Genomic DNA, 23,637 nt, shown 5'->3' on the forward strand with positions numbered 1-23,637 from the left:
CAATCTACCGGTAAAAAAAAACATGAACTTATGAGTCATGAGAAGTTGAATCTTCAGCATGAGTATTATTGTTACTATGAAGGAAAACTTTATTACTGTTTTTTTCTTTTCTTTTTTTAAAAGAAAGATAGTATATTTTGTTTATTTTTTAAAAAATAAATTTAGTTAAAAATAATTATAATATAAATTTAAAATTTTGAATATCAACTATCAATTTTTTTTATCAGTTGAGCTGAAAAAAACCAATTTTTTTTTTTTTTTCTTCTTTTTTTTTGCTGTTCTAAGAAATGGAAGCTTTGGTAGAGGAAAAATTATAAAATGCAACGGGTATATTGGTGACGTGGCGTAACAAACCAATCAAATATCTTCTTTTAGGAGTATATGTCCTATCATGATTATAAAAAAATTTTTTTATTATACTTTTGTTTGAAAAGAAGAAATAAAACCGGCTTGTTATTGATGCCGTGGTGCAAGTGTGACAGTGTAGAATTTCTCTGGGCAGAGGGCACACCTCTACACTGTAATGCTTACCATTCAGTGCGGGTGCGGCTGACAAGTGGGACCAACATTTTGTGGGTCCCGTGTGTCAGACCCACAACAGTTATATACAACCGGACACTGGAAAACCCGGTCAGAGAGGCCTATCAGAAACTTGTTATTGGTCACCACTCACCAGCATTGTTTTCAAAGGATTTTTTGGAGCTAGTAGGAAGAAAGAGAAAGGGGCCTTTTCAGAGTTCAAAGTGCTGGGATTTTGGTAGAGAAAACAAGAAGAAACAGAAGGAGATCTTATAAAATTTTCTTTATTTTTTTTTATTTTTCTTTTTCAACCATGGATGTGGGGAGTCCCATGGAGAGAGGAGAGCACAAGCCATTGAACGAGCCTTTGCTTGATCAAGTATGTAATTTCTTTCTTTTTTTTCCTTTATTTTTTATTAGCTTTTCCTCATGCTATTTCTTTGTACTCTCTGATTCACTTCCCTTAATTTGTCAGAATAAGCATCTAAGCTTTATCAGGTAACTCATTAGCTAAAAGCTCAAATGATTTGCTATCAAAAGGAAATTAATAAAATCATGCAGAAGTATTTATGATATGAAAAATTAATTGTCAGTTTATTGCAATTCCTTTTCCAAGTTATAATTCTCAGATCCCTTTTTTCACTTAATTATTCTTCTTGTCATTCATAAATAGTCAACTTATTCAGGAAATTACTCTTCTATTCTACCTTTCAAAGAAAGAAAAAAAAATAAAAAAGCTCATTTCTCCTAATGTAGTTTCTTTGGTTTCCCCTTTTTCACCATGTATTGTTCTGAAATGTATTAACCCAAAAGACTAATCACTAATTAGGATAATAAAAACTGCTGAAACTGTTTGAATCTGTAGAGCTCTTCTTGGAGCTATCAAGATGATGATGCACAATTGGAATCACCATTTCCCCCTCATCTAAAGCACAAGCCCTTTGATTGGAGAGCACCAGGCATCATTCTTGGTAAGCTTAATTGCCTTCAAATTTGAAATCTGTACATTACAAAAAATAGCTGCTATTCATTCACTCTGCAACTAATGTTGGGTTAAACTAGATGAAGGATTTTAATTGTTACACAGAACAAACTTTATGAATGGAAGTTGAATCAAGATCGAATTCCGGGGACTGAATTTGTAAATTATTAATTGTCCGAACTGATTTTCATTTTCCGTGCTGTAATTCATCAACCTTTTTCCTTTGCTCAGCTTTCGAATTCTTAGAGAGCATAGCATACTCCGGGATCGCTCTCAACTTAGTCGTGTACCTTACCACCGTGCTCCACAGCGATAATGCTTCTAGTGCCGCGAACGTTGATACGTGGACCGGAACGACCTTCCTCGCGCCGTTGCTAGGAGCTTTTCTAGCTGATACTTATTTGGGAAATTACAAGACCATCGCCATTTCTCTTATACTCTATCTCCTTGTACGTCCGAGTAAATACGAAGTTCATGCTTACCTCGATTTACTTATCGCCAGTTTAATATATTGATCTATATATTTATTGCTCAAATCTACCAAAAAAAAGGCTCATTTCCCCCTCGACAATACCTTTGTTATTCTAATTTTGTTGATGGATCTTAATTATTCTATCACTTAAATTTCCAGGGAATGATAGTGATCACATCCTCTGCTATTATTCCATCTCTAAGGCCTTCTCCGTGCAATGGAAGTTCATGCCCCCCTGCGAGTGGACTTCAGTATATTGTACTCTTTTGCGCGTTATACCTTGTCGCTCTCGGAACCGGAGGGGTGAAATCGGCTTTACTACCCTTCGGCGCTGATCAGTACGATGAACTAAATCCTGTAGAGAATCAGAAGAAGCAGTTTTTCTTCAGTTGGTTCTTCGTCGCTGTCAATTTGGGAGTGTTCACTGCAGGGACTGTTATAGCTTGGGTTCAGCAGAACATGGATTGGGCTCTCGGGTTCGGGCTCGCGGGTTCGTGCCTGATTCTCGCCTCGATCGGGTTCTTTGTTGGGACGCCGATTTACCGGGTCCGGACGCCCAGCGGCAGCCCTTTGAAGAGCGTTGTAAAGGTCGTGATTGCTTCTATGAAGAAGATGAAAGTGGAGACTCCCTCAGATGGCGCACTTTTGTATGAAGAGGAGGATGAGAAGTTAGCTTCTCTGGGACAACACAGATTAGCACGTACTGAAGAATTCAAGTAAGTTTTTTAGTTGCTCCAATTTAGCGCGAGTTATCCCAAAACAATTTGTTCAGATTAAACAGCAAACAGGCACTGAATATCCACGAAGGTGAAATCCACAGCATCTTATTCGACATGTCGCTTTTCCGTATTGAAGGAGTATGAAACGATGTGTACCGCTACATAGCATACACAGCCTCGTATTCATACCTCATAGGCGATACACGTTATTCTGAGGAGTCGGAACACTGAAGTTCTCATGATGATTGTAGAAAAAAATTCAAACCCCTAGAAGTTTTTACCAAATAGTTTGTTTTGAAATCCAAACTGAGTGCGAGAATTGCACATCCAGTCTCTTGTTTCCTCCGACGATAATTATCAGTACTTTTAATCTCTCAGGTGCTTAGACAAGGCTGCTATCATCACAGACCCTGCAGCCGATCCGAAGGATAGCTCCGGCGAAAACCCTAGCAGCTCATGGCTACTCTGCACTGTGACACAAGTGGAGGAAGTAAAGATCCTGCTGCGCATGCTTCCGATCTGGGCCACCGGAATCCTCTATTCTGCAGCATGTTGCCAGCTCACCACCACATTCATCCAGCAAGGCAATGCCATGGACACCGCCGTCTTCGGCTCCTTCGCCATCCCCGCGACGTCCCTCAACTCCGTCGAGGTGATCTTCATGATGGTGTGGGTTGTGATCCATGACAAGATCGTCATACCAATCGCCAGAAAGCGGCTGGGGAACCCTGCCGGGCTCTCGCAGCTGCAGCGGATGGGCGTCGGTCGGTTCCTGCTGATCCCGTCGATGGCGGCCGCAGCGATCATCGAGGCCTGGCGATTGAAGAGCGTCGGAGCAGGTGATGATCGAGATCGAAATCTCGCTGTATAGTTATTCGAAAGAAATCTATCACTCATCATCATCAGCTTAACTTCTGCTTCTAGCAGGACATACTCTCAGCATTGCATGGCAGATGCCCCAATACCTAATCCTGGCGGGCTCCGACGTGTTCTGCGGGATCGCGCAGCTTGAGTTCTTCTACGGTGAGGCACCGGAGACGATGAGGAGCATGTGCTCGGCGCTCTCCTTCCTCGCGATCTCGCTCGGCAATTACGTCAACTCTTTGATCATCACAATTGTCTCCGCCATCACACGGACGGGCGGCCGCCCCGGTTGGATTCCGGCTGGCGATCTCAACCGCGGCCACCTCGACTACTACTTTTGGCTGATCACTGCAATGAGCGCCGTGAATTTTGTGGTCTACGTTGTCTTCGCGAGAAACTACACGTGTAAGAAAGTTGTGGTGCAAGGATGAATCATGAATTATATCAGTTTCATTTGTATTTTTTGAGAAAAAATAAACTAGACTTACAAGGTGGATGCAGCTAAGGCTTCCGAAAAAAAAAAAAAAGTGCAAAAAAAAAGAAAAAAGAAAAAAGGGTCTTAGATTCTGAATTTGGATTAGACTCATAATAGACTCTGAATTTGTATTAGACTCATTTGTATTAGACTCTGAATTTGGAGGACACTTCGAAAAGTGCCAAAAAAAGAAAAGTGTCATTTGTATTAGACTCTGAATTTGGAGGACACTTCGACTCATAATAGTTTTTTTTTTTTTTTTTGACCTTTAACCATATAAAGGTCTTAGATTGTGGTTTTATCCAACTGCAATGAGTTGATGATAACATTTGAATCTCTTCCAACCTTGTGCGAAAGTTTTGACCCGGCAACTCATTAAAATTTTGATGGAAATGTTGAAAAGAACCCATTGAGAAACGTCACCTATATAGCAGAGTTGATTTATATTTTATATTTAGTATAAATTTATCATGTCTAATGTTCAGTTTGATACGTATTAGACATGCATATGCCACCGTATTTTGTGCAATCATACCATCCGTAACACAAATAGATCGAATTTACGGCATACAATAACTTTATATGCTAGTAAACGAGCCAGAAACTACAGAAATAATGTGAGCTAAAGTGTGACACCAAGCGAAAATAATTCAAATTCAATCAAAAACTTAAAACTTATTCTCTCTCATTTTGTACATATGCGTCAGAACTTTAATTTATATTTAATATGAGACTAATATTTTTTGCAGAAACATGCATCTAATTAAAATACAAAGTGAATTTTGTAGTCATTGTTGCAACAGGGGCGGAAAAATGGGGTCTTTTTAATTTATATATTTATGAGAGCCCTATGATGGAAAACAATGTTTTACCAACTATTTGTATGATTCTGACAAATCATTAATGCCAAAAACTTCTATACGTTTTCGTCAAGAGGTAAGAGACAAATTTTGCTTGCGCTGAAGGTCTCACCTCGAGATCCGCCCTTCTAGTACTCTATCTCATGGGGTTGGTAAAGAGTGACCAACATGATCCCTTTGTTTTATTATATTATTACTAGTGGAAGATCCACACAATATTGCAGATATAAAAATATTTTAGTAATAAATTTTAGTTTATATTTTTATATTTTTTTATTAGTCTAATCATTAATTAAATAAATTTATATAAAAGTAATTTAATAATTAAATCTATTTAAATAAAATAACTAAAATTGGTATATGTGCAACGTAAATTACATAACAACTTATTAGCAATTAAATTATTTAGTAATTGAATTATTTTATAGAGAGTGAACAACTATTTGGTAGAAATCTATTTAAATAATTTAAATAAATCAATAAATAAACGAGAAATAACAGTGGGAAGAAATTATTTCATGCACCATGTGTATGAATAAATCTTATACACAAAATTTTTAAAATTTTATTATAAAAATCTAAACTTCATAATTTTATACATAGAATTTGTATATGGTGTAAATCAAATATATTAGATTATATTTTAATTTTATAATATTGATATGAAAAAGAAGATTTGGTGCATGCAGTGTACTAATATACCAGGTTCAGACAATAATTTATCATGGTTGAGGAAAGTAAGATAAGATGGGGAGAGAGATTTTTAGTGCACGGGGTGTATAAATAAATACTGTATACCACAATTCTAAAATCCTATTATAAAAATTCAAATTTTACATTTTTTGTACACCAGCATTTTATGTGATTTAGACACATTTATAAGATTATATTTTATTACGCGATTTATATAATTTATTATACAATTTATTTATAAAATTAATTAATTATATATATATATATAAGTGTGTACATGTATTATTATTTTATATATATTATATATATATATATATTTTATGATAATATATAAATAAAAATAAAATAGATATTCCCAAAGCAGGACACGTTGACAATTTATTATTGGCCCTTTCTATGCCTAAGCAACTGGACCTGTCGAGGGGTCGGTGTTGAACAAGGGAAATGGATTTTGAGGATTCCATGGAGCGAGGAGAGGAAAAGCCTCTCCTCAATCAGGTAATAATCTTTTTTTTTGTTCAAGTTCTCAATTTGGGTTTCCGAGAAAGGTAATAATAAATCTTTTACATAGTCCATCCATCTTCTCATAATTAATTTGCAGACTAGTTCATCAAGGAATTATGAAGCAGAAACACCACCAGAAGCAAATGAATACTCCCAGTTGGAACAAAAGCCTACAGATTGCAGGGCCCCTGGACTTATTTTGGGTTATAGCTTATTTACATAATAATTCACAAAATTACCAGTAATTTTGCTTATTTTTGTATTCTTTTTTTTTTTATCACTAATCATTTCGATGAACTTTATACAGGATTTGAGTGTTTGGAGAGTATTGGATTCAATGGAGTTGGGACGAACTTGGTTGTGTATTTGAGGAGTGTTCTGCACAGCAATAATGCTACAAATGCGGCAAATGTTGCAGCTTGGCATGGCACAAGCTATTTCACGCCCATCATCGGAGCTCTAATAGCAGATTCATATTGGGGGAATTATAAGACCATCTTAATCTCCCTCATCCTTTACCTCCTTGTACGCCACCTTTCACTTCTCAAACAGTTCTCATTAGATTTTACTCTCATAAAAGAAAATTTCTCATCAAATGTTCCATTTTCATGCATTTTCGACACTTCGGTGTATCTCTAAGTGTTTTCGCAATTGATGTTTATTATGGGTCAGATTTATATACGTGGCGGCTAATGATTAATTTAGCATTTTATGTTCGCGGCGATAAGTACAGATTGTTGTACCTTCTGAAGTACATGAAGCTCCTTAGAAATAAGTTCCTGTCTTTGAATCAACAGGGTATGATCTTAGTTACTCTCTCAGCCTTAACTTCGGCCTCGATTAAAGAATCAAATGCAACTCAAAATGTAATCTTCTTTTCCGGATTGTATCTTCTGGCTATCGGGTGTGGAGGGGTGAGATCGGCGCTACTTCCGTTCGGTGCCGACCAATTCGACGATCGAAACCTTATCGACCGAGAGAGGAAGAGGTCTTTCTTCAGTTGGTTCTATCTCTGTGTGAACTTTGGAGTGATTATTTCTGGCATTTTCATAGTTTGGATTCAAGAAAACATAGGTTGGGCACTCGGATTTGGAATTGCTACATTATGCATCACTCTAGCGTTCGTCGGTTATTTATTGGGAACACCAATTTATCGGATTCGATCGTCTCATGGGAGCCCGTTGGAGAGTATTTTCCAGGTTTTGATTGCCTCTTTCAGGAAAATAAGATTAGAAGTTCCAAAAGATAGTGGCCTTCTCTATGAAGCGGACTCCAAGAGATCAAATGATTCGGAGCAAACTAAGCTTGCGCACACCGACGATTTCAGGTAATTCCATGTCTGTGCAAATTAATTTTCCAATAAATTTTAACATGTTTGATGCAGTTTGATTGTGTCTGAATATCACTACGGCTCTGAAAACCCAAAATATTGTCAGCAAGATAATATCATATGATTTTTTGCAAAGAACTCAAACTTAATTTACATGTGCTTTGATCGAACAACTAGTCTAATTAGATGTTATGAATTGCATGAAAAAGATTAGAAGAAAAATAAAATTTGTGCAATATGAACATTTCTTCATGAATTTTCAGGTTCCTAGACAAAGCTGCTATAGTTACAGATTCAGATTTAGACCAAAATGGTGCTCAAAATGAGTGGAACATTTGCACGGTAACGCAAGTGGAGGAATTGAAGATACTTCTCCGGTTAGTCCCGATATGGCTAACGAGTATTGTCTATGCCGCAGCACATTCTCAAATGTTTACCACATTCATCCAACAAGGAACCTCAATGGACACCAACATAAAACACTTCTCAATCCCCCCCGCCTCCTTAAATTCCTTTGAAGTTCTTGCCGTAATGCTTTGGGTCATTCTCTACAATAAAATCGTTGCACCAGCAACTCAAAGCTGTTTCTCCAACGGAGCGGGGCTTTCTCAGCTGCAACGGATGGGGATCGGCCGTTTCCTCGGAATCGTTGCAATGGCAATCGCCGCGTATCTTGAGGCGAGGAGATTGGAGATTTTCAGAAGGGGGGAGATTCTCAGCATATTGTGGCAGCTGCCGCAATACTTTATTTTAGCAGGGTCTGAAATGTTTAGCTTGATTACGCAATTGGAGTTCTTCTACGGTCAGGCCCCGGATTCAATGAAGAGTACATGCACGGCATTCGCGCTCCTCACTATCTCTCTAGGCCATTATTTGAGCTCGATGATCATCGCGGTTGTCGCAGCATTAACCACTGCGGGCGGACGGCCGGGGTGGATACCTGATGATTTGAACAAGGGCCATCTTGATTACTATTTTTGGGTCCTTACTATCCTTTGTTTAGTGAACTTTGTGGTGTATCTCTTTTTTGCGCAGAAATTCACACTCAAGAAGGTTATCAACTGATCTGATGCTATCATTGGGTCCTTACCTCCTTTTCATTGTTTGTAGTTAGTTAAGAAGAGAAAATCCCTCAAATGAGGGATTCATATCATTAGTGAATCACATTACAGTGAATATTGATGTATGTTTCCAAAATATTGACACAAACATAAGTTTTCTTTGATTGGTCACTTCTAATCTTTTCCCCTGGATTTCATGCATCTTCAGCTAAAATAGAATATACTATCAAATTTCATATATATATATATATATATATATATATATATATATATATATATATATATATCTTCTATATGTTTTCTCTTTATCTCTCCTTTTTTTTAAAAAGGAATATGTAGGGTAATGCCTATACTTTTCGTTGAATGTAATAGGAGTTACATGAAAAACTTCTATTTCATGTCTCAGTGTGTAAGAAATATCGATTTTTTGTAGTTTGATATATAGCTTAAACGTAACTCAACATATTTAAAAATTTCCTAATACTTTTTGAAAGGCCGCTATTATTTTCTTTTAACTTGATAGCAATATTTAATTATTCTAAACATTTATCCGGAAGTGAAACTGCAGATAACTACAGATACATTAACTATTAACTACACACATTAATTGCTATAAAAAAATGACAGTTAACTAATCCGTCAATTTTCATGATTTATTATAATTTAATATTAATAAATTTAACTATTCTTTAAAAAAAAAGTGAAAAAAAAAGAAATCAATCAAAATCAGATGAAATAGATAAGTAGATAACCGAAGGCCTTCTTTCAAATAGGCCAATAATTGGGGGGGTCCTCCGCACATTTTCAATCTCGATATCTCGGCGGATAAAGCAGGGTCCTCTACGGCCCTTCGACTGACTAATGCGAAAACCCTAATAACAAAACCCCCAACCAAGAACAAAATGGCGACGATGGTGATCGGAACCCTAACCTCCTCGTATACCGCCGCCGTGTCGTCTCCGCCGCCGCTTCGCCGGAGAGCGGCGGCGGCGAAGCGCGCGGGGGAGCGGTCGCTGGAGGAGACGTACGGGGTGCGGGTGGAGCGGGGGGCGTCGCGGGAGCGGCTGGCGGAGCTGGGGGTGGAGCGGTGGTCGCGGTGGAGGACGGGGCGGTGCCGGTTGGCGTGGGACTGGCACGTGGACCAGCTGGTCTACGTGGTGTCCGGCGAGGTGCGCGTCGTCCCCGACGGCGCCGCCTCCGGCCTCCGCCACATGCGCTTCGTCGCCGGCGACCTCGTCCGCTACCCCAAGTGGTTCGAGGCCGACCTCTTCTTCGACGGGCCCTACGAGGAGCTCTACCACTTCCGAGCCCACGGCGACGACGATGCATAATTTTGAATCTCATCTCCTCTTCTGTAGTCGGAATCGGAACTGCTATAATAGTTAATATTCTACACTTTGTTGTTGTTGTTGTTGTTGTTGTTGTTGTTGTTATCAGATTAATTTGCTACATTTATCTCGAGCTTTTTAATTTTTCTTTTTTAAAAAAATTAAATTTTTAAGCAGAGAAAGAAAGGATCCTAACTCAGCTGATGGACTTACTTATCATCATTTTTTTTTTTATAAGATGAAAACTAATAATTAATTAAAATCCGTAATGTAACTTTTAAAGCATATAACAAATAATATGATTTATTATTAAATATTATTAGAATATTAAGATTATAGATAATGTTAGTTATTTCATTTCAGTATAGTTTGTGTAGTTAAAAAACCAAAAGACTTGTTGATTATGAATAAATATTAATTAACATTTTTAAAAAGTAATTATGAAATTTAAAATATTGGAATAATACTAAAAGTTGAATGGTAAGTCTCATTTCGCTAACGGTTCAAATAATTATGAATATATGTAATATGTAATTCATCACTTGATGAGTGGTAACGGAAGTACTGTATAATGATTGGGGAATCTTCTCAACCACATATATGCCAAAGAAATCGGAACCCTCCTCTCTCTCTCTCTCTCTCTTTCTCTCTCTCTCTCTCCGACCTCGTTGCTACGATGTGAGTGAGAGAGAGGGAGCGAGAGGAGGGAAAAGAGCGAAAACCCTGAAGAATCCGGTACGATGATGCCTTCGTGCGGCGAATTGGGAAGCCCTAGCTCCGCCATGCTCGGCCGAAGGACCTCTCGGCTCCTCCTCCTCCCCGCGGCGGCGATGGCGACTCCCGGATCGCTCCGTTTCCGGTGCGTGCTCGACCAGGTCGCCCCAAGGCTCGCCGTGTCGGCGTCGCTAGGCTCCGTCATCGGCTCCGGGAACGTCATCGCTGCCGCGGCGGAGGCTGCGGCGGCGTCGGCCGGAGGCGGCGGTGTCGCGGGGGCGGCGCACGCGGCGGTGACTTCGGCGCTCGCGCACCTCGCCGTGACGGCCGTGGCGATCGCCTCCGGGGCGTGCCTCTCCACCAAGGTCGATTTCCTCTGGCCTCGCGTCGAGGAACGACCAGGTTCGTCCCCTAACTGCATGTGTCTTTTCTTGCGTTTGTGTGGTAAAACGAAGGTTCTTGTAGAGTTTAATGTGAATCTTTATACGTGATCTGTACTTGTTCAATTTCAGAGTTTATCTTGTCGAAACACTTGAAATTGTTTGAACGATCTCTCTTTACGCCAGCGCTATTCAAATGAGTCTTGATCACGAAATCCTCAGAATTGAGCAGTTTTTATTTGATTCTTGCTCAATTTTGGACTTCACCAGAAGGGACTAGGAATTTTCCTCGAATACTACTTTTCAGTTGCTGTCGAGATTCTACCAGTCTTTCGATATTTTGCTGTAGTGCTAATCATGTACGAGTTTTCTTACTGATGATCATTATAATTTCCCCTCAATTTTTCTTCATGAGATGTATGTTTTTTTTTTTTTTTTCTCTTTTCTTTGCAGATACTCTTGTAATTGAAGGAGTGGATGTAACGGGGTACCCGATCTTTCAAGACACGAAGGTCTGATGATTCTCCTTTGCTCGATTTCCTGAACTTCTCTGACCTGTTCTGCATTTACCATTCTCTGCAGGTTCAGAAAGCTATTGCGTTTGCAAGTAAGGCTCACTTTGGCCAATTTAGGAAGACAGGAGAGCCTTATGTCGCTCACTGCATTCATACAGGAAAAATCTTAGCAGCTTTGGTTCCGTCACACGGAGAAAGAGTTACATTTTCCCCTTATTTGTTGATCTTCTTTTGTGTTGCTAGCTTTATCTGAAAGTTTTATAATTGTAGTATGACGTCACTGTTCAGAATTTCTCATCTACATGAGTATGCTTTGCCGAATCACTTTCTGTACTTTGTTATCATCTGCAAAGGATGTTCGCGTACAGGCTATAAATACAGTTGTGGCGGGAATTCTTCATGATGTAGTTGATGACACAGTAGCAAGTCTCAGTAGCATAGAAGTAGAGTTTGGTGATGATGTAGCACATCTCGTTGCTGGTGTTTCAAAATTAAGCTACATAAATCAGGTTTCATAAAATGTTCTTTGCTGTTTGGAATTATGTATATTTTAATTTTGATATAACACATTGATTTTGTTTTTAATTTGACTCTGAATCCCTGGTATATAGACTAATTTCCACATTATGCAGTTATTGAGGAGACATCGGCGCAAAACTGTAAGTGGAAGTACACTTACTTCTGAGGAGGTTTGTGCTTTCTGTCTAAATCTTTATTATGGAGTAGTAAATTTTTGCCTTTACTCTCTGTGCAACCTTGCAGTACCAAACCTCAAAAAAAAAAAAAAGGGGTGGGGACGGCATGCTTACCTCNAAAAAGGGGGGGGGGGGGGGGGGGGGCGGGGTGGGGACGGCATGCTTCATAAGTTTCAAGATAGTTATACAGCTCATGTTGCTGGATATATGATGCACATATATTCTGAAATAGTTTGTGATTATTAGTTGTTATGAGTATCTGAAATAGATTGTGATTATTAGTTTTTATGAGCATCATTTTGCTTGCTAAGCTCTTGTATTCATTTGTTTCTGTCCTTAGGCAAATAATTTACGAGTTATGCTTTTGGGCATGGTTGATGATCCTCGTGTTGTCCTCATCAAGCTAGCAGATCGTCTGCACAACATGCGAACTATGTATGCGATGGACTTCTAATTTCCGTTTCATTAGTTAAATGGACTACTTGAAAGTGAATTTTGATTTTTGCCAACTCAATTAATTGAACCATACCAAGCATCTAAATGTTTTTATAGTGCTGCATACTATGTGGTGAATACATCTGATACTTTAATACTTATCAAAAATCTTCAGCATTCATATTTGATTCACCTATACTGAATACTGTAGCAGGTGAGAAGCATCCATTAATTTTATGCACTATGCACATCAGAAGGATATTTCGCATCTTGTCTTCTTGTTTATCAACAAGCTTTTTTATTGAGTTTCCATCATGATGCACACACTTCACCTAACTTTTACTTTTCGTTTTGTGCTCAGTTGTGCTCTTAATATTTTGCCATGTCTACTGGAACAATTAATTCTCAAATTCTGTATGGTGCAGTTGTAAATGCTTGGGGGTCTTTTCTCCTAGATATGCTCACATATGTCATTATACTGTTTCTCACATCATTTCAGTTATGCTCTGCCATTGCCGAAAGCACAGGCTGTTGCTCAGGAGACATTGGATGTGTGGTGCTCTCTTGCTTCTAGATTGGGGGTTTGGGCCTTGAAAGCTGAGCTGGAAGATCTGTGTTTTGCTGTGCTTAAGGTTAATTACCATTTGTAGGTTTATATGCATTCGCATATTAGTTGATGGAAAGTTCTCTCTTAAATTGTATATGCAATAATATTGGGTTTCGTACATTTGATATTGGAGCAGTGCTAGCTGTACACTTATTAGTAGGGTGTAAGTCTTACACCCCACTCATCCAAAGGCCATTATTTTTTCACTAATCTTATCAACCATTGTTTTTCAATACTAAAAATCTACTAAGAGTTTATAAACCCTCAGATGAGTGGGGTGTAATATTTACGCTTATAAGTAGTCATACAAGTAGCATTTTCTTGCTATTGAGGTACGAAAAAATTGCAATTTGAGATGGCTTTTACTTTAGTATGTAACTTCACAACTGTTTTTTTCTCTATAGTTCTAAGAAATTTGTCATTGTCATTCGTTACCAAATGACAGTCATAATTTCTAGTTACTTTGTCAAACTCCTGTAGCCACACATATTTAAGAGAATGAGAGCTGAGCTGGCTTCCATGTGGAATCCCAGCAACAAAGCTAGAAGTCTCAGAAGATCGTCTACCAGAGCTGCATTTCTTGTTCCATTGGAAGATAGCACTACAATGTCTAACCATGATTGGAATCTTGAGAGCTGTGAAGAGAGAGCTGATTTGAGGGTAAGCTCAATGTGACAGTTAATATACTATCAGTCAGGATGGAAGTAAGTACTGAATTATAAATATGAAGGGGATAACTGCTATAAACTTTCTTCTGTGCAATGTGATGTAGTAGCACAAATTCTTTAGAGAATTTACATAATATAACTTCATCACAAATAACCTTTTCATGTTATTATTATTTGCATTAAGTTTTGTTAGAAATCCCTAATGATAATGTTCCAGTCTTTCTTATATGCAGGACCTTTTGCGGGCCGTACTGCCATTTGATCTCTTTCTGGATCGAAAAAAGCGCATTAACTTTCTTAATAATCTCAGGAAATGTTCTGAAGCATCAGTAGAAAAGCCTAAGGTTGTCAATGATGCTGGTGTCGCATTGGCATCTTTAACAATTTGTGAGGAAGCACTTGAGAGAGAGTTACTCATATCAACCTCGTAAGAGCACAACTTTACTGTTTATTGCAAGATGTGTTCCTTTTGCACAATTTTTCTAGTACTACGTGCTATGTTGTGAATATATACTTCGAGTCTGTGAAGATTACAGCTATTAAGCTAGCATGTAAGTACATTGATGAGTACTATGTTTTTGTTGTTCAGATATATTCCAGGGATGGAAGTAACTCTATCTAGTCGATTAAAGAGCTTGTACAGTATTTATAGCAAGGTATGAATTTATCAAGCACTTGAGTGGAATTTGAGTCATTTTTTTATGTGAATGTGTTTAGAATACAACCCTGCTTGAGCTTCATGCCGTTTGAACTTTGTGCAGTAACTCTTTGCTTGAGATGTTATTGCTTTTCATCTTTCCTTTGCTTATTTACTTCTTTTATTTATTTATTTTTATTAATTAGATGCAACGGAAAGATATTGGCATTAGGCAAGTTTATGATGCTCGCGCACTAAGGGTGATTATCGGGGACAGAAATGGCGCACTACATGGACCTGCCGTCAGGAGTTGTTATAGTGTCCTTGACATTGTACACAGGTGGAGCAGAATTTCTTCCATAATTCACTAGTTAAGTATGTCTGTAATGTGGCGTCACATATTATGAGAGTCCTGATTTAGCTGTACTGAATTATCACTTCCTGTTTCTTTCAATTTTATTTTGCGATATACAACGCAACTGATATTCTTTTGACTTCACATTGATGAAGTTATCACTTCAATAGTTCGTGACTCTTTGCAGGATTTTTTTTTTTCTTTTTTCTTTTTCAGTATCGTGAATAAGGCATTACTTTTAAACTTCATATGAATTGCAGTTTTCTCAAATGTGTATCTGGAAATAACCAGTTACCATTAATTTTCATTGCCTCAACTTGTCTGCAGGTTGTGGACTCCAATTGATGGAGAGTTCGATGATTATATAATCAATCCCAAGCCTAGTGGCTATCAGGTTATCATCTAGGACAGTGCTGACTCTATCAGTTTCATCTATTTTTGCTATATCTTGTAAAGTGCCACAAACTTAATACCAGGAAATACCAAAATATTATGAAATGGAAAAAATTGCTTGATTGGTTTGAAGCAGCCTCATTTGTATTCTATTAATGATCTGAATTAGTAAGATGACCTCCGATGCTTTATAATGAAAGTTTCTGAATATCTTTTAAACCTATGAAAAGAATCTCGTTTCCCGAGCCAAGTTATCTGTTGGTGACTGTCAAAACATTGATATGCCATTGTTGGTGGAAGGACTTGGAATTAATGGTGCTCCTCTTTCTGTATCATTATTGTTTCCATGCCTCTCACTAACCCTCAGTTTCTGCAGCTATTAATTTGCTTTTTGGCTCTTGCAGTCTCTTCATACTGCAGTTCAAGGACCTGATAGCTCACCTTTGGAGGTGCAGATAAGAACACAGGTTAATAACGTTATACAGCATTTTTTTTTTTTTTCATTTATTATGGTTTTAAGCCTGTGCTAATAGGTGAAGAATCCACGATAATATATAGAGGATGCATAAGCATGCTGAATATGGACTTGCTGCTCACTGGCTTTATGAGGAGAATAAGGTCATTTCTTCAAGCAACAGAGATTCTAAGATTGAGTCATCTCCATGTGAATCAAACTCTTTAGAGGATGAGGGCTACACTCAAGATGAAATACCCTGGAAGTACAGTTCCATAAAAGTGGGGCATCCTGTACTTCGAGTTGAGGGTAGCCAGCTGCTTGCTGCTGTTGTTGTCAGGTTGTATGTCTGTTTCATATTTATTTCCAAGCTATATTTACATATATCTTTCCTGGAAGGTAGTCCATTTATATATATCCCTTAAAATCTGAATTTTCATATACGGCCTAAAAAAATACTCTTACATATATACCTTTGTACTTTCAAAAACACCCTGTTTCAAATTATTTTCTATTATAAAACCATACTTCCGGACTAGTTCTCGACTTTAGGAATTTTTTTGTAAAGAATTGTATGTTACTAAATAATTTTGCGAAGGTATATATGCATAACTACCAATTACAAATGTTAATGGCGGTTCATTCTTATTGTTACTATGAGTAATTAAAATTTGGACAGTGCAGCGTAGATAAGGGTGGGAGAGAATTGCTTGTGGCTGTGAGTTTCGGTCTTGAAGCTTCGGAAGCTGTAGCAGAGCGAAGATCTTATTTTCAGACGAAGCGTTGGGAAGCTTATGCAAGGCTTTATAAGAAGGTCCAAATTTAAGCAATATAGTATATTCTTGGACATTCTCAGCCTATGACCTTTAAATCTTCATGTTACGTTTTTATTTATGAATAGACTGTTGTGCCTATGAATTTGATGTGAAAACAACTTAACATTCAGGTTTCTGATCAATGGTGGTTCGCACCAGGACATGGTGATTGGTCAACATGCCTTGAAAAGTACACATTATGCCGAGATGGGATGTACCATAAGGTGCATAATATGCTATTTGCTTTTCTTATCAAACTATTATTTTCACCCCAAAATTTGGTTCTTAAATGATTGGTTCTTTAGAATTTTCAGAGAATTATTATTTCTCATATGCTAATTTTGGAGCGATTTGCAGCTTTAACTTACTGCTGCATGTAAACTTGCGGAGTTCTTAGATGACTTCAAATTGTAGATAGCATGCTATACATTTCTGTGAAGTGTAGAACTATGTCAATCTGCATGTCTGTCTTAGTGGACTTTGTGACCATTATTGAGGTAATTAATAGTTTAGGATCTTAGTTTAAGAGCTCTGTGAATTCTATATGGTCAAAGAAATGGCTTATTCAAATGCTCGAGTGGTTTCCAGTTTGTAAAGTTGTCTTAATTGAATAGTGAATCCAGTTGCACTTCCACACCATTTTTTTCTCTGCTAGTGTTGCATCATTTACAAACTAAATGCTGCCGCTAAAAAGGGCACAGCGAACAACCTAATTTACTAAATCTTTCCCTTTTTTCCCCTTTTTACTTCATTATACAGCAAGACCAATTTGAACGCCTGTTACCTACCTTCATTCAAGTAATAGATTTAACAGAACAGGAGGAATCAGAGTATTGGATGGTTGTGTCTTCTGTATTTGAGGGCAAAGAAATTTTCTTTCCACCTGGTAGCTCGAAATATGCTGAGACACCGAGCTTCGATTCCCTAAGGTCAACTGCTACAAATACTGCCGTCGTAAACAAGGTAAGCATGCTTTGACTGAACTATACTGTAAACTCAAGCATAAAACATTGAAACTCTCACAAATAAAACATTGAAACTCTCACAAAGGGTTTTGATTAAACATGCTAGTACTTACTATAATGAAAATATCAGCATTTACGTTGATACAAGTCAAAAATTCATTCCGCTTCTTTAGACTTGCAAGAATAATTTATTTAATGCTTGCTTGGCTTGATTGCTGTTTGACTCAAGTTGGTGAAGTACTACAGGCCTTTTTTGTTTTTAGCGTTTTCCTGAAAGTTTTTTACTATAGCAAATGCTGAAGCTTCAAATTGGAGCTTTTGCTTTCAGGGCTTGTAAGATTATGTCAACTTACCTCTACGGCTAAAGATTCAGACGTTTTCTACAAGCCAAATAATGCTTGGCCATATTGCTTCTCAGGGTGTACAACACTAATTTGATCTATTATAAACTTCTATACTAGGTGCATTTGCTGAGGACGATGCTTCAGTGGGAGGAGCAAGTAGTGACCCGTGGAGAACCTATTGGAGGAGCAAAGGGCCGCACAACCTCGTACAGTGGATTCCGTAAGAGAATAAATCCTGGTGAAGTTGTGATTATATGCTGGCCCCATGGGAAGATCATGAGGATGAGGTCCGGTAGCAGTGCAGCCGACGCCGCAAGAAGAATTGGCCTGGAAGGGAAGCTAGTGCTGGTAAATGGTCATCTTGTTTTGCCGCAGACCGAGCTCAAAGATGGCGACATACTGGAAGTAAGGATGTAGATGTTTTATTTTGTTTTTTTTTTCCTTTCTTTTTGCAACACATCAACTTGTCAATCTTCTCTAGGAGATCCCATTGGGGATAATAGAAAAATGGCTATTCACTTTCCCAGGTTCTTGGTTTTGCTCTCTGATCAGGAGAGCAAGATTTCTCTGTACAGTTAATTCGTCGAAATGAAATTTACAAAAACAAAAGTAACAGAAAAAAAAGGGGAAAGGTGTTGGTAGCTATATAATCATGTACATAAGAAGACAAAGAACATTTGTCGTCTCCATTTGTGCTGTATCCTTTTTATTGAAGAAACAGTTCTGGATGTTTGGCTCCTATATTTCTTATTCTGCAGGTAACTTTGTGCTTGCTTGGATGAAGGGCTATTGTTTTTTCAATTTTGAACAGCTTGTTTGGATGCATCGTTATTGTACTTAAAATTTGTTGCTGTTTTTTTATTTCATTCAATTAGGTTTGGAATCGGTTTTAGTGTAATTTCACTTTTGCTTTAGTCTAATATATATATATATATATATATATATATATATATATATATATATATATANAGATTGTTATTTTTTGAATGTTCATATTTTATGAACACGAAAATTTTCGTAGTACCGGCTTGATATATATATATATATTTGCCCCTTTACCATTTATTTTTCGTTAGATCATACTATTCAAACAACCGCTCATTCAATTCTAGAGAACTACTATCATTGTAATCATGCATTTTTTAATCCAAGAGGCAAAAACCTATAAGCATCAACGACTTTGTATTTTTTAAAGTATAAGGAGTCAATTTTAGAGTTGAATAGGTGATTGGATGAATTGTATGACCTAGCATAAGAAAATAGTCAAAAAAACAGCACCAGTATTGGGTGCTTTTAAAAGCACCATGGTCAGACTATATATTATATATATAAAAGCCTTTTGCAATTTAGCTCATCTCTCAACTATTTGCTGCATAAAATTTTGTACTAATTTTATTCAATTCAAAATTCAAATCTAAAATTTGAAATTTGAATTTAAAATCAAACTTTGCATTACAAATTATTAATTGAATTTAAGCTATAAATTTAATTTAATGTTTGAAATATAAATGGAGTATTGTATTAAGCAACTTCCAGCAAAGAAATTTTGAAAAGTGAATTCGATTTAAAATATTGAAAATTTTGGTGTAGCTGAAAAATTCATACTTTTATAAGATAATTCAGCCCTAGCGATCATTATCCTAAAATTCTACGAACACCCAATGCAAGATTAGGTGATATTTGTCCGATTCAATGCTGGCTAGCCCTAATCCTAGACAATATCCTGCAATTATCCCATGCAAGTATCCAATCAAGCTCTGAATACCGGCCTATATTATCGTGGTTTGTGCACGGATCAGGCCACGTGGGCCGGGTCCATTAACCATGCGCTCTCTCTCTCCCTCTATATATACTTGCGAGGCGAACAAAGACCTCTCCCTTCCCCGTTGGGCCAACTGTGAAGCGAACCCCCGCTGTTTCCCATGGCCGACGAGAAGCAGCGCTCTCTCCTCCTCCTCTCCGCCTCCCGTTTCCCTCTCCCCCACGGTACTCTCTCTCTCTCTCCCTCTAGGGTTCCTCTCCAATGGCGCTCTCTCTCTCTCTCTCTCTCTATGTGATTGTGATCTGAGCTCTTGAGCTCTCCTCTTCCTCCTCCTCCTCCTCCCCACCCCCCCTAGGGTTGCGATTCTCGTATGGGACCGCGGGGTTCCGATCGGATGGAGCGATCCTATCGTCGACGGTGTTCCGAGCTGGGATCGTGGCGGCGCTGAGGGCGCTGAAGACGGGATCGGCGATCGGGGTGATGATCACTGCCTCCCACAACCCCGTCGCCGACAACGGCGTCAAGATCGCCGACCCCGACGGCGGCATGATGACCCAGACCTGGGAGCCCTTCGCCGACGCCCTCGCCAACGCCCCCGACCCTCAAACCCTCCTCCAGGTCCCTTTTACTTCTTACTTTAACCGCGGTTTTAATGCTGTAATTTCTGACCGTAGTGTCACTATCCACGTGATAGTGGATTCTCTAGGTCGGCGTATGCTTAGATCTCTGTAGTTTCGATGTAGCTCACTTCGTTTGTGAGTTGATCGGATTGAGAAATGAGTGCTTGTGTTTGCTTATTTAGTTCTATCAGCAATAGAACGATTTCAGTTCACGCTTAAGGACAAATTAAACATGCTGCTCAACTCAACCCATGTATTTAGATGAAGAAAAGCTCTTTGGGAAGTTCCTCATATTAGTAGACTTTTATTTGTCTGCATGAATTCGAAATGTCAGCTGATCGGTTGCATCTTTTGAAGGCAGATTTCGTATTATTAAACTGTGTAGTTTCTAATCCTTGTAATAGTGTAACAATTTCGTTGGGGTCCAAAATATCTACTTGAAAACACAAATTCTTCTTCTATCTTTTCTACCTCGTGTCTAAAATTGCCTTCTGCTGGCAGTTGGTTCTTGAGTTCGCAAAGGATGAGAACATCCCACTGGGGGGAGCACAGTCTGCGGAGATATTATTGGGAAGAGACACGAGACCATCTGGAGAATTTCTCCTCGAAGCAGCAAAACAAGTAGGCAGTGCCAATTTTTTAATTTTGTTTTTGGGGTGTACAGATCGCATAGATGCTAAATGCTAATGTTCTTTATCCACTCAAGGGAATCACTGCCATAATTGGTGCTGCCACAATCGATATGGGAATTGTGACGACCCCGCAACTTCATTGGATGGTTAGGAGCAGGAATAATGGCTTGAAGGCATCTGAATCTGATTATTTTGCACAACTTGCAGATTCCTTTAGGTTAGTTTTTGAGGAGATCAGATCTTATGTTGAATTTGATATTTTAGGCCTACTTACATTGAAGACCTACACTTGTTGGATTCAGGTGCTTGATGGATCTTGTCCCAAATGAAGTAGAGAAAAGTGGGGTTGATGCGAAACTTATTGTAGATGGAGCAAATGGTGTCGGTGGTGCAAAGCTTGAGGTTCTGAAGGAAATGCTCATGGGAGTAGAGATTCACACGAGAAATTCAGGCAAGGAAGGAGAAGGAATACTTAATGAGAAGTGCGGTGCTGATTATGTGCAGAAGGAGAAAGTTGTTCCTTGTGGGTTTGGTTCTGACGACGTAGGAGTAAGGTAATATGCTTTCCTTCTTTTCTCTTGAATAATATGTTTATGTTAGTTATATCAATACCAAGTGCACAGTTCACTCTAGTGTTTCAGGTGCGCGAGTTTGGACGGTGATGCTGATAGACTTGTGTATTTCCATGTCTTATCAGCAAGTAACGATAGGATTGATCTTGTTGATGGAGACAAGATATTATCCCTCTTCGCAATATTTATCAAAGAGCAACTAAAGATTCTTAATGATGAGAAGGATGATGGACTTAAGAAAGAATTGCCTGCAAGGCTTGGCATTGTTCAGACATATGTATCCGAAGTTGAAAACTCTTCGTTTTACGTTTAGTATTTTAAAAGTCTCAACAAAAAAGTCCCACCAAAAGCCGTGGTATCGGATTTTAATTTCTAAAAGTATTTACATCTGTTTATCCCTTTTTCTTTTCCTGGGTGGGGGGAGTAGGACAGTACCTTTTGACGTCCAGGACCTACCATGAGTGTTCGCCAAAGTACTAATAGGAAGAGGAATATCCAAAAAGGCGTAGGAAATAAAAACGTACACGCGCCGAGTAAGTCTAACTGATAGAAGAATCATCCTCGTCCTAGGAATTGTTGTCAAAGAAGAAACCCCCGTAAACGACACCGACCGAAACTACCGAAAGGGACACTAGGACTTTTTTTTTCAATGTTCTAACACTAAGTGATTAGTTTAATGGTTTGTAAGAAAGGTCAAGGAAAATTAAGAGCGCTGTATACGGTTTAAGTTCAGTTTTAGTAAAGTTTCGTTTTTGAAACTTTGGTGGTGTATGGTACTAGTCTCGTCTTTTTCGGAACCGCTGTAGAACTTGTTCTCAGTAGTGAAAATTACAAAACTCACCGTCTACCTTGACCTTGGCCGAAAGCTCCCAAACGTCTCTGTCGAAACCATTGACCAAAGAGTCATCATACAAACGGACAGAACGTAGAAATCACTTCTTTGTTTTTCTTAATCAATAAACCATGATTTCTCTTCGGATAGAACCTATAAAACTCACTTAAGAACATACATTATAAGACAATTAATTAGTAAGATCCAGTGTTAACAAAGAAATCGTAAGTTAGTAGAATCTATTGTGCATTGTGACATATCTGTCTGATGTCATCATCCGAACGCTGGTTCGACTAGTTTCGAATCAGTTTACTGTCTTATCAATTCACAGCGTATCTCTTTAGGTTCAGGTATCCTAATCATGGTTACGCTGTACAGTGTCTTATAAGAGTTGTGTTTTAGAAGTTCAAGAATAAACCAACCACGTTTGCTCTTTCGTGTATGTGTACGAATACTTTCTCTCTCTTCGTTACTAGAATGGGTCCTTATCGATTTTTATTCGATTTTAGTACTGAAGAAACGAACGTTGTCGAGGTAAGGAAGTATGGTAGTACTTTATATCCGACCTTTCCAAAAATAACGTGAATGTAATCGAGGGTACGCCCATTTAAGGTTGTTTTCTAATTAAATCTCAACGCTCCAAAGTGAATGAGGGACCTTTCTTTTCCTTCAACGGTTTTGTAATCTTTGTTCATGCTTTTAAAACATAATTCCTTTAACTGCAATATGTACTGTACTTTGTTTTTAATTTGAGTTTTTTAAGTTGGTGTTCCTTTTTTTAGGAGCGACCGTTGTTTAAGAGTTCGTTTACTGTGCTGATAACCGTTAAATGATTGAATCTAACCATTTTCGTTGTCTCGTAGGTTTCTTCTTTGGTAATATAGTTTCATAATTTGTTAACCTTCTTGAGCGGTTTCAACTCTTGAACATAGTGTACACTACTAAAAAAAAAAAAAGAAAAATGAAGAATGACATATTCAAGTGATCCGGCTCATTCGTAAAATGACTTATGATTTAGAGCGGAAGATCAGTGACTTAGCTACGATGAGGGGAGGATAATTAGGAGAGACTCTCATTTTCGGTAAACTATGATAAACTACTTCTAATAAAAGGCTTCTAATACGTGTTGAATTAAGGGTATAAGTTTTTAGACGTATCTTTGAGGTTAGATGTCATCGAGCCACCGATTTAGTTTAATATAGTTACGGTTTGCAGTTTTCGACTCTGTAAATGATGCGAAACTTATTTTTTTTTCTAGTGAAGTGTTTAATGAAACAGTTTTTTAAAGCTTAAAATTTTTTTGAGGATAGAGTAGGAGTAGGCTAGTTTATTCACTTAAGGGTGACTACTTAAGTAAGTTTCTTAGCCTTCCCTCTCTCTCTCTGTTCTTCGTGATGATCACTTAGTCTTATTGAACTTTCGAATTTGGGAGCTG

General features: G+C 38.2%; 5 protein-coding genes across 8 annotated transcripts; all 5 read left to right on the forward strand.

The window, feature by feature from the left end:
- Positions 624 to 4,287, forward strand: LOC109714338 (protein NRT1/ PTR FAMILY 8.3-like). 2 transcript variants are annotated; one of them, XM_020238920.1, is made up of 6 exons: positions 624 to 898; positions 1,385 to 1,490; positions 1,733 to 1,950; positions 2,133 to 2,689; positions 3,071 to 3,531; positions 3,617 to 4,287. In XM_020238920.1, exons 1-6 carry the CDS (start codon positions 833 to 835, stop codon positions 3,985 to 3,987), a joined length of 1,779 nt encoding a protein of 592 aa, XP_020094509.1. In that variant the 5' UTR covers positions 624 to 832; the 3' UTR covers positions 3,988 to 4,287. The 2 variants fall into 2 exon arrangements, with proteins under 2 accessions (XP_020094509.1, XP_020094510.1); XM_020238921.1 differs by having other exon boundaries at positions 625 to 898; positions 3,620 to 4,287.
- Positions 5,956 to 8,671, forward strand: LOC109714490 (protein NRT1/ PTR FAMILY 8.3-like). Of its 2 annotated transcripts, XM_020239140.1 has the most exons (5): positions 5,956 to 6,082; positions 6,186 to 6,291; positions 6,396 to 6,613; positions 6,886 to 7,415; positions 7,682 to 8,671. In XM_020239140.1, the coding sequence occupies exons 1-5, from the start codon at positions 6,029 to 6,031 to the stop codon at positions 8,481 to 8,483; spliced, it is 1,710 nt and encodes a 569-aa protein (XP_020094729.1). In that variant the 5' UTR covers positions 5,956 to 6,028; the 3' UTR covers positions 8,484 to 8,671. The 2 variants fall into 2 exon arrangements, with proteins under 2 accessions (XP_020094729.1, XP_020094730.1); XM_020239141.1 differs by lacking the exons at positions 5,956 to 6,082; positions 6,186 to 6,291 and having other exon boundaries at positions 6,491 to 6,613; positions 6,761 to 7,415.
- Positions 9,286 to 9,949, forward strand: LOC109713778. Its single transcript, XM_020237969.1, has one exon. The coding sequence runs from the start codon at positions 9,382 to 9,384 to the stop codon at positions 9,808 to 9,810; it is 429 nt and encodes a 142-aa protein (XP_020093558.1). The 5' UTR covers positions 9,286 to 9,381; the 3' UTR covers positions 9,811 to 9,949.
- Positions 10,434 to 18,527, forward strand: LOC109713878. 2 transcript variants are annotated; one of them, XM_020238153.1, is made up of 18 exons: positions 10,434 to 10,923; positions 11,355 to 11,413; positions 11,484 to 11,615; positions 11,770 to 11,925; positions 12,049 to 12,105; positions 12,452 to 12,546; positions 13,046 to 13,178; positions 13,634 to 13,813; positions 14,055 to 14,248; positions 14,411 to 14,477; positions 14,665 to 14,798; positions 15,141 to 15,207; positions 15,611 to 15,673; positions 15,765 to 16,000; positions 16,345 to 16,474; positions 16,607 to 16,699; positions 17,235 to 17,438; positions 17,902 to 18,527. In XM_020238153.1, the coding sequence occupies exons 1-18, from the start codon at positions 10,548 to 10,550 to the stop codon at positions 18,199 to 18,201; spliced, it is 2,676 nt and encodes an 891-aa protein (XP_020093742.1). In that variant the 5' UTR covers positions 10,434 to 10,547; the 3' UTR covers positions 18,202 to 18,527. The 2 variants fall into 2 exon arrangements, with proteins under 2 accessions (XP_020093742.1, XP_020093743.1); XM_020238154.1 differs by having other exon boundaries at positions 10,435 to 10,923; positions 11,785 to 11,925.
- Positions 19,629 to 21,683, forward strand: LOC109714699 (phosphoacetylglucosamine mutase-like). Its single transcript, XM_020239393.1, has 6 exons — positions 19,629 to 19,770; positions 19,902 to 20,164; positions 20,668 to 20,787; positions 20,873 to 21,015; positions 21,101 to 21,352; positions 21,440 to 21,683. Exons 1-6 carry the CDS (start codon positions 19,707 to 19,709, stop codon positions 21,681 to 21,683), a joined length of 1,086 nt encoding a protein of 361 aa, XP_020094982.1. The 5' UTR covers positions 19,629 to 19,706.

This window comes from Ananas comosus, linkage group 8 (genome assembly GCF_001540865.1).
Source record: "Ananas comosus cultivar F153 linkage group 8, ASM154086v1, whole genome shotgun sequence".
In the NCBI taxonomy this organism is placed as follows: Eukaryota; Viridiplantae; Streptophyta; class Magnoliopsida; order Poales; family Bromeliaceae; genus Ananas; species Ananas comosus.